Below are 10,638 nucleotides of genomic sequence, written 5' to 3'. Positions count from 1 at the left end.
ATCCATTTCATTGATAAGGCAGCAGTAGAGCTTGAGAGGATTGACTCCAGATTTGGAAGAAGTTCTATTTACTGTAGGTAAAATGCTATCAAACAGCACTGCATGCCATGGAGAAATCTTTTATGAAAGGAAGAGTCAATTAGTGCAGCCAACCTCACTGTCTTGTTTTCAGAAATCACCACAGCCACCCCAGCCTTGAGCACTCACCACCCTGATCAGTCAGCAGTCATCAACATCGAGTCAAGGCTCTCTACCAGCAAAAAGATTGTCACTTGCTGAAGCCTCAGATGATTGTTAGCATTTTTTAGCAATAAAGTATTTGAAAATTAGGGTATATACATTTTTTTTGGACATAGTGCTATTGCACACTTACCAGACTACATTATAGTGTAAACATAACTTTTTTTATTATTATACTTTAAGTTCTAGGGTACATGTGCACAACATGCAGGTTTGTTACATATGTATACATGTGCCATGTTGGTGTGCTGCACCCATTAACTCATCATTTAATATTAGGTATATCTCCTAATGCTGTCCCTCCCCCCTCCCCCACCCCATGACAGGCCCCAGTGTGTGGTGTTCCCCACCCTGTGTGCAAGTGTTCTCATTGTTCAATTCCCACCTATGAGTGAGAACATGCGGTGTTTGGTTTTCTGTCCTTGCGACAGTTTGCTCAGACTGACGGTTTCCAGCTTCATCCATGTCCCTACAAAGGACATGAACTCATCCTTTTTATGGCTGCATAGTATTCCATGGTGTATATGTGCCACATTTTCTTAATCTAGTCTATCACTGATGGACATTTTGGTTGAGTGTAAACATAACTTTTATATGGACTGAGAAACTAAAATTCATGTGACTTGCTTTCTTGTGATATTCACTTTATCGTGCTGGTATGGAACCAAACCTGCACTATCTCTGAGGTATGCCTGTATAAAGCAGGGAGCTGAGGTCCATTCTAAGCATCAGGAGACATTTTCCAGAAGAGTCATTCAAACTGCGATCTGGCTGAGCAGAAGTGAAATGTGCGAAGAGGGTAGCAATGTCCCCAGATAACAAAGGTTGTTCATTCTTTAAGGAGTAGAAGGGATGCAAGAGAGCTGGAGCACAGAGGATTGATGTGGGAGGGACAAGGGATAGTGATATAGTTTGGATGTTTGTCCCATCCAAATCTCATGGTGAAATGTGATTCTGAATGTTGAAGGTGGGGCTTGGTGGGAGGTAATTGGATCCTGGGGCAGATCCCATGATTTGGCACCATCCTTTTGGTGGTAAGTGAGTTCTCACTCAGTTAGTTCATGTGAAATCTGGTTGTTTTAAAGCCTAGGACCTCCCTCCACATCTTGCTTCCACTCTCACCATGTGACACGCCTTCTCCCCCTTTGCCTTACCATGACTGTTAGCATCCTGGGGCCCTCACCAGAAGAGGACACTGGTACCACACTTCCTGTACAGCCTGCAGAACTGTGAGCCAAAATGAAACTATTTTCTTTATAAATTACCCAGCCTCAGGTATTTCTTCATGGCAATGCAAGAACGGGCTGACACAGATGGGCTGTTGCAGGGCTTGTGCATTAAGACCAAGATTTTGGTTTTTATCTTAAGAGTGATGAGAAATCAGTGGGGAGTTTGATTTAATATGGGATAATCACCATCACAACATGATATGATGGTGGTGATGATGATGGTCAAGAGGAGGATGATGATGGTGATGATGGTAGTGATGATGGTGCTGATGATAGTGATGTAATGATGGTGATGATGGTGCTGACAGTGATGATGGTGCTGATAATAGTGATAGTGATGATGATAATAATGGTGATGGTGCTGATGGTAGTGATGATGGTGTTGAAGTGCTAATGATAGTGATGATGATAATGTTGACAGTGATGATGGTGCTGATGATACTGATGACGATAACAGTGATGAAGATAGTGATGATAATGATGGTGGTAATAACAACAGTGGTGGTGATGATATGGCTGCTATGGTTTGGATGTGTTTCTTAAAGTTCATGTATTGGAAACTTAATCCCTAATGCAACAGTGTTGAGAGGTGGGACCTCTAAGAGGTGATTAGATAATGAGGGCTCTGCCCTCATGAATGAACTAATGGTGTTATAATGGAAGTGAAATTGGGTTAGTTATCTTGGGAGTGGGTTCTTGATAAAAGGATGAGTTTGGCCTCCTTCCCTTCTCTTTCTCACATGTGCTGTCTTGCCCTTCCACCTTCCATCATGGCATGACGAGCAAGAAGACCCTCACAAGACACTGGCACCTTGACCTTGAACTTCACAGCCTAAAAACTGTAAGAAATAAATCTCTGTTTTTTATAAATTACCCAGTCTCAGGTATTCTGTTATAGTAGCATTAAACAGATTATGACAATGGTGATGGTGATGGTGGTAATGCGATGATGGTGATGATGAGATAAGGGTGAGGGTGATGAAGACATGAAGATAATAGAGATGTGTTGACTGATATTGATGGAGATTATGATAATGATGAAGAGTCCAGTACCAATGCCAGCCAAGAAGGTAGAGGTAGAAAGATCATCCAGGGAACAGATGGAGTGAGGATGGAAATAACACAGGATTTGGAGTGAGACATGCCTATTCACTTATTTGCTAGGTGGCCTTGGGAAAATTAATTGGCCTCATATGCATGTCAATTTCCTGATCCTCAGCAGGGTTCTGGAGGATGAAAGGAAATGTAAAATGGTACCCAGAATTTGCCACGTCAGTTCTTTGTGTATTACCTCTGCCACACATGCATGTACCCAGGTGCAATGATGAGGGCCTGGGAGGTGGAGATTTTCTCTGATCCTGCAGCTAGGTCAGGTGACATGGCCAGTTGCTGAGGGACATTGCACTGCTGCCAGGAAACCAAGAGCCCCTGTTTAGATAATCCTTTTCAACCTGGTAGTCCTGGCTGCTAGCTGCCTTTGGGAGCTGCTGTGTGATGGGGGGTCCAGCTGGGAGTCTCAGTCACCTCTGCCAGTGCCCACTGCCCACCCTCTGACCCCCCGAGCCTCGACCTGACACCACGGTGAGTAACTCCTGTCCTGCTGCCACCACTGGGGGACATAGCAACAGGGTCTGCATGTCTCAGGAAAGACAGCTTTTTTTTTTTTTTGATGGAGTTTTGCTCTTCTTGCCCAGACTGGAGTGCAATGGCGTGATCTTGGCTCACTGCAACCTCCACCTCCTGGGTTCAAGAGATTCTCCTGCCTCAGCCTCCTGAGTAGCTGGGATTACAGGCATGTGCCACCACGCCCGGCTAATTTTTGTATTTTTAGTAGAGACGGGGTTTCTCCATGTTTATCAGGCTGGTTTTGAACTCCTGACCTCAGGTGATCTGTCCATCTCAGCCTCCCAAAGTGCAAAGTGCTGGGATTACAGGCGTGAGCCACCGCTCCCTGCCAAAAGATGGCTTCTTACTAACACCGAACTCTCTCAAAAGGTGACCTTAGGCAGGGCACTTAACCTCCCTGGGCTTCAGTTTCCCACAGAGCAGCATGTCATTTCTGTGAGATGTGCTCAGTGCCTGCACAGAAGGTGCTCCACCATGAGGCTGTGGGTGGTCACTATTACCTCACCTCAGTGGGAGGACCCAGGAGCATGTCCATTCTGTGGTTTCAACATGTTTGCATTAGGCACGCCTACAGCCTCAGTTTACCTCCACCTTCCTAGACGGCAGGGACACTCTAGCATCCCCAGGCTCTTGAAGTGCCACGGATAGCTGAGATTCAACTTCCAAAGTTATGTTCAGATTCACTAGCCTGTACTGCACACCCACCCTGCGTCTGTACCCAAGGCCAGCAGGCCCGTCCTGACCCATAATGATTACTGGGACGGGGCAGTGGAGTTAAAGGCTGCGGGTCCTAACCAGGGAGGCCAGCTCTGTGACCCCAGAGCTGGCACTGGGTGACCTCACATCTGGGGTTGATTACAGTGCAGAAACTAAGGGTGGTTCTGAGAAAGCCCATCTTCCCTTTCGGAGAAACCGCGATGCCATAGGATGGACCTCGCCTCCCCGTCCCCGCGCCCTGGCCTGCACTCCCTCGGGCCCCCGTCTGCATTTTCCCAGGAGGGCAGCCTGGATAGGGGACCTCGGCAAGTGAGACCAAACTGATGTTCCCTTCGGGGCAGCACCCGCATAGTGCTCTTAGATTGTTTTATGGGCTATTTAATTCCTAAGACGATTCTCAGCAGGAGGCAGGCTCTGTATCACCCTAGCGGCTTTTTCACCATCGGAGTTTCGCGCTTTCCGATTCCATGAAGTTGCTGCTTGTCACCCCTGTCACCGGCTATAAGGATTTAGCTCACAGCCACATTTTTACTGAGGGATTGTCATTTAACGAGTTTCCCTCTCCCAGGGAATCTGCATTCTAAGACGCGAAAGGCCGGCGAGGGTCGTTGTGCTGGGCTGGACGGCAGAGAGAGGCTCAGCCTTGGCCCTCAGCCCTGCAGCACACAGGGCACCCGCGCAGACAGCGTGGCCTGCGAATGGCTCTGCTGCTTCTCCCGGCCTGGGGCCGATTAGACCGGTCAGGGCATCTGTAAAGTGCAAGGGGTCCCTAGGGAGTGCGGGCCAGGGCAGCTGGGGCAAGGAGGCGGGGTCTGCCCTATGGCATCGCGGTTTCTCTGGAAGGGGAGATGGGCTTTCTCAGAACCATCTTTAGTTTCTGTACCGTAATCGGCCAGAAGTGCGCAGGCGCTGCTGCTCCGGGCAGCTGCGGTAACAGACCCTCAGAGGAGGACGCGGTTCCGGGTTGCGGCGGGCGTGGTCCGGGGCTGTGATGGGCGTGGCCCCGGACTGCGGCGGGCGTAATCCCCAGGCTGCGATGGGCGTGGCCCAGGGCGGTTCTGGGCGTGGTCCCTGGGCTGCGGTGGACGTGGTCTCGGGCTTTGACAAGCATGGTCCCTGGGCAGCAGTGGACGTGGTCTCACATCCAGCGTCTGAAATTTCTGCCTCTTCCTGGCCCTAAAAATATCCTGCCGGTTCCCACGCGGCTCCTGCCTTCTGGAGCAGTCTGCTAGGCCGGCGGTGGGTGTTGGACAGGGGTCTCAGGCTGCCAGCAGCCAAGTGCAGCCCGTTCTGCAGTGATGACAGGGATCTGTGGGCAGAGGGGACCGAGCCTGGGAGGATGCTGTAGGTGGCAGAGCTAACATTGACTCAGCATTTACTTCAGGCTATGCACTGTGCTGAGTCCTTTATCTCTGGGCTTCCGCAACGTTTCCCTGAGGTCAGTGTGGTTGGCATTCGTGTTTCACAGATAAGGAAACCGGAACAAAGCTTTTCAAGGCCACGCAGCCAACACCTCGAGAGAGGGGGAGAGCTTGTTCACTTGAACTGGATCCCCGAACACCAACAGCCACCCTGGCCACTGGCCCTGACTGAGCTCACTCCACCCCCAACAAGCCAAGTGCCTGGGGAACCTGCCTTCCACTCCTCTCCACTAGCTCCTATGAGGTCTCTGCCTGCCAGGCCTCCTCCTCCCCAGAGGAAGGGACGTTTCCACCACACAGCGACCCCACAAGTCAGCTGAGGTTTTGGGGGCACCGAACACTCACATGGAGCCCTGAGTGGAAGGGGTGTAGGAGTCACACTCACACGCATGCACAGGGTCACCCTGAGCTGGAGACCATACCCAAGGCTCTGTGAGGAAATGTGAGTGCGCCCAGGCCCCTCCAGCCTGGTCCAATTTGCTAAGCCTCTAGCTCAACAGAGGTCAGACCAGGTCTACAGCCCAGCGATCCTAGTTCCAGACAGCTGCTCCTTCCTTTCTAGGAGGGCAGCCTTGAATATAATCCAGTGTGGTGAGAATCCATTGCACACTCCTTGTGAGCCAAGCAGACAGGTTTGGGGGCCACTGAGATAGGGGACACTTCTGGAGGGGTCAGTGACTGCAAAATGGTGGCAGTGGGATGATCTGTTATGTCTACCCACGCACATGCAGCTGCACAGTTGCAGAGATGTGAATGCAGGAAGTCAGGTGTGAGTCTGAATTCATACTGGTTTTTTTATCTTTATTAAGCAGTCATTCCTGAGGCCTGCCCGAGCCTGGCGTCTCTACAGAGGAGTGGTGCCATCAGGACCCCTGTGGGGCAGATCAACACTCAAGGCAGGTGCAGAATCAACAACCTATGACAAAGCCAGCCATTCCTGCCAGGAAGCATGGGGGATGAGCTGGCACCTTGCCCTGTGGGCACTACAGCTTGGCCGGCCCTGATCCAGCTCATCAGCAAGACATCCTGCATGCCCCAAGCAGCCAGCAACACTTCCTTGGGCCTGGGGGACCTCAGGGCGCCCAGCTCCATGCTGTACTGGCTTTTCCTTCCCTCGAGCCTGCTGGCTGCAGCCACACTGGCTGTCAGCCCCCTGCTGCTGGTGACCATCCTGCGGAACCAACGGCTGCGACAGGAGCCCCACTACCTGCTCCTGGCCAACATCCTGCTCTCAGACCTGGCCTACATTCTCCTCCACATGCTCATCTCCTCCAGCAGCCTGGGTGGCTGGGAGCTGGGCCGCATGGCCTGTGGCATTCTCACTGACGCTGTCTTCGCCGCCTGCACCAGCACCATCCTGTCCTTCACGGCCGTTGTGCTGCACACCTACCTGGCAGTCATCCATCCTCTGCGCTACCTCTCCTTCATGTCCCATGGGGCTGCCTGGAAGGCAGTGGCCCTCATCTGGCTGGTGGCCTGCTGCTTCCCCACATTCCTTCTTTGGCTCAGCAAGTGGCAGGATGTCCAGCTGGAGGAGCAAGGAGCTTCATGCATCCCACCACCGAGCATGGGCACCCAGCCTGGATGTGGCCTCCTGGTCATTGTTACCTACACCTCCATTCTGTGCGTTCTGTTCCTCTGCACAGCTCTCATTGCCTGCTGTTTCTGGAGGATCTATGCAGAGGCCAAGACTTCAGGCATCTGGGGGCAGGGCTATTCCCGGGCCAGGGGCACCCTGCTGATCCACTCAGTGCTGATCACATTGTACATGAGCACAGGGGTGGTGTTCTCCCTGGACATGGTGCTGACCAGGTACCGCCACATTGACTCTGGGACTCACACATGGCTCCTGGCAGCTAACAGTGAGGTACTCATGATGCTTCCCCGTGCCATGCTCCCATACCTGTACCTGCTCCGCTACCGGCAACTGTTGGGCACGGTCCGGGGCCACCTCCCATCCAGGAGGCACCAGGCCATCTTTACCATTTCCTAGAGTTCTTGAGTCCACAGTCTGGCAAGCTGAGGTTCAAAATCATATGTTGAATGCAGCAGTGTCCAATTATGACTAACTTCTTAGAACAGCACAATATAATAGTGGAATTGGGCCTTTCAGAGGACCTCAACTGATGATTTTCACCATTTTGACAGTTTTTAAGTAGAGAAAGCTCCCTTATGACACTGAAATCCTACTTGGAAATGGAAGCAAGTAAAGGCAATCAAGCAGGGCTCTGGCCTAAGTGAAGCCTTGATCTGCATCCCTCCAATGGCTTGCTGCACACCCTCCCTGGCCACTGTGGATGTATCCTTGCTGACCAACACACAGAAGCCAAAATGTTGCTGACAGTGAGAACCACGGAGGTAAGCAAGCAGAGCTGCTGAGTCCTGGGACCATGAGCTCTATCTGAGCAGCCGCTCAGGATGTGGGAGGGAGGAAAGGAAGCCAACGATCCACAACAGTGGAGAGTGTCATGGAGATACCACTATAAAGCTGGAGTGTGCAAGGGTTACACTCTCACAATAAAGGTAAATGATAACCTAACCTTACAGAAGGGGTCAGCAAGGGAGTTTGCCTGCCTTGACATTGGTGCTGTGTAGAAGAAGAAGAAAATTCCTCGAGAATTCTTAAGTCAAAGCCACTCTTCAGACAGTTTTAGAGCTAGGCTTCAAAGTATGTTAGTGGTCAAAAGACCTCAGTCTGTGGTTGGTGTGGTTCTCCTGGATAATCTGAGCTTCAACTTAGGCTGCAGAGAATTTCCAGATCAAAGAACCTCAAATAGTGGAGTTGCACATGGTCAAATCTCCCAAAACCACACAGGGAGATAAGGCAACATGAATGAGAGCAAGAATAAACAAGAAGACAGCAGCGTCATACCACAGCTCCTTGAATTATCAACACTGGGTTAATATAAAAATGTTCGAGATGTTTTAAGACATTAATAAAGGCATGAAAATATGAGCGGGGATAATACTTTTTTAAAATAACCAAGAAAATTTGGAAAAGATTTAAATATAACTTCTTGAAATAAAAATATTAGAATTATGAGTTGAATTTAATCTGGATTAAAGAGCATGTTAGACACAACTGGAAAGAGACTCTGCAAATTGTGAGACAGGTCCAGATAAATTACCTAAAATGCAGCCCAGAGGGACAAAGAGACAATCATAAAAAAGAGAGATTAAGAGACATTGAGGTTGGGATGGAAAAGACTAACGCACTTTTAATTTGGGAATACAATACAGAAAATGTAGGAGGGGAAATATTTGAAGAGATAACAGCTGAGGATATTTTCAGATTTGTTTAAAGATATCAAACCTCAGATCCGAGAAATCTAACCAATTATAAATAAGATAAATGACCAATAACCCACGTCGAAGCACATGATGCGAAACTGCAAACAGCTAAATACAAAGACAAGATATTTAAAGCAGGCAGAGATAAAAGACAAAGGAACAGCAATTAAACTCACCCTGACTTCTCAAACAATGGAAGAGACCAGCCTGACCAACATGGTGAAACCCGGTCTCTACTAAAAATACAAAAGAAAATTAGCTGGGCGTGGTGGCGGGCGCCTGTAGTCCCAGCTACTCGGGAGGCTGACGCAGGAGAATGGCGTGAACCCGCGAGGCGGAGCTTTCAGTGAGCCCAGATCGCGCCACTGCACTCCAGCCTGGGCGACAGAGCGAGATTCCGTCTCAAAAAAAAAAAAAATTAGCCAGGCGTGGTGGCACGTGCCTGTCAGCTACTCAGGAGGCTGAAGCAGGAGAATCGCTTGAACCCGGGAGGCGGAGGTTGCAGTGAGCCGAGATCACACCACTGCACTCCAGCCTGGGCCACAGAGCGAGACCCCGTCTCAAAAAACAAACAAACGGGCCGGGCGCGGTGGCTCATGCCTGTAATCCCAGCATTTTGGGTGGCCGAGGTGGGCGGATCACAAGGTCAGGAGATCGAGACCATCCTGGCTAACACTGTGAAACCCCGTCTTTACTAAAAATACAAAAAAATTAGCCGGGCATGGTGGCAGGCGCCTGTAGTCCCAGCTACTCGGGAGGCTGAGGCAGGAGAATGGGGTGAACCCGGGAGGCAGAGCTTGCAGTGAGCCAAGATAGCGCCACTGCAGTCTGGCCTGGGCGACAGAGCAAGACTCCGTCTCAAAAAAAAAAAAAAAAAGTTCAAAAACAAACAAACAAAAAACATAGAAGCCTGGGCAACTGGAATAATGTTGCCAATGTGCTGGGAAAATAACTGTCTTCCTAGAATTTTATATACAGAAAAACCTTTCCAGACCTTGATAGAACACAAAAGCTGAAAGACAGTATTCCTAGCAATACACATTAAGAAAACTTCAAGGGATATATATGCTGCAGAAGAAAAATTATTCCAGGTGGAAGGTTTGGGATGTATGAAGAAACAGAAAAATCACTGGAGACTATGCACATAAATAGGAATAGCTAATGTCTAGTTGCCTGTATAAAAGCAATAAAAATGTCTAATTTCAGCCCGGCATGGTGGCTCAATGCCTGTGATCCCAGCACTTTGGGAGGCCGAGGCGGGCAGATCACCTGAGGTCAGGAGCTCAAGACCAGCCTGACCAACATGGAGAAACCTCGGTTCTACTAAAAATACAAAATTTTGTATTGGCGTGGTGGCCCATGCCTGTAATCCCAGCTACTCAGGAGGCTGAGGCAGGAGACTCACTTGAACCCGGGAGGCGGAGGTTGTGGTGAGCCAAGGTTGTGCCGTTGCACTCCAGCCTGGGCAACAAGAGCGAAAACTCTGTCTCAAAAAAAAAAAAAGTCTAATTTGATGGTTTAGAAAAAATGGAAAAAAAGAATTATATAACAGTGGTATATATGTCAGAAAGGTGTAGTTGTACTTAAAGCATTCTAAAGTCTAGCAGTCTTCAGGAGGAATGTAGAGATATTCATCTAAGACTTTGTTAGGCATGCAAGTTAAAATGAGGTAACCACTAACAGACTAGACAAAATGAGGATCACTCTCTAAATAATCTAAGGACCAAATGAAATGAGTAAGAGAAAAGATAATTCATCCAAAAGAACGCAAGAAAAAATATATAGAAAAGTCAGGACAAATAGAAAGCATAAAGTAATATGATAGAATCTGAACGACAAATTCAAATTTACTAAAACAATAAATTTAAACGACTAAAATTTGATGGTGGGGAAAAAATATTGTCCATTTACTTTTAAATTGGATATGTGTTATTATAAGAGATAACACTAAACAAACAACAGAGAATGGGTGGAAGTAAAGCAATAGTTGGGAGTATAGAAAAAGACAGAAAGCCTTTCCTGGATCCTCCAATCAAAACTTAACTCAGGCTGGGCGCAGAGGCTCACGCCTGTAATCCCAGCACTTTGGGAGGCAGAGGCGAGAGGATTACCTG

General features: G+C 48.9%; 1 protein-coding gene across 1 annotated transcript; it reads left to right on the top strand.

Moving 5' to 3' along the window:
* The first annotated feature begins 6,033 nt into the window (after positions 1-6,033).
* Positions 6,034-9,175, top strand: GPR148 (G protein-coupled receptor 148). The gene has a single exon (XM_055261521.2). It carries the CDS (start codon positions 6,183-6,185, stop codon positions 7,224-7,226), a length of 1,044 nt encoding a protein of 347 aa, XP_055117496.1. The 5' UTR covers positions 6,034-6,182; the 3' UTR covers positions 7,227-9,175.
* Positions 9,176-10,638: the final 1,463 nt, after the last annotated feature.

This window comes from Symphalangus syndactylus, chromosome 22 (assembly GCF_028878055.3).
Source record: "Symphalangus syndactylus isolate Jambi chromosome 22, NHGRI_mSymSyn1-v2.1_pri, whole genome shotgun sequence".
In the NCBI taxonomy this organism is placed as follows: domain Eukaryota; kingdom Metazoa; phylum Chordata; class Mammalia; order Primates; family Hylobatidae; genus Symphalangus; species Symphalangus syndactylus.
Note: the sequence above shows the minus strand (reverse complement) of the source record. Positions and strands in the feature narration are given on the sequence as shown.

Bases quoted from the DNA above. Each gene is read 5' to 3' on its own strand.
- GPR148 (XM_055261521.2), top strand. From the start codon at position 6,183: ATGGGGGATGAGCTGGCACCTTGCCCTGTGGGCACTACAGCTTGGCCG.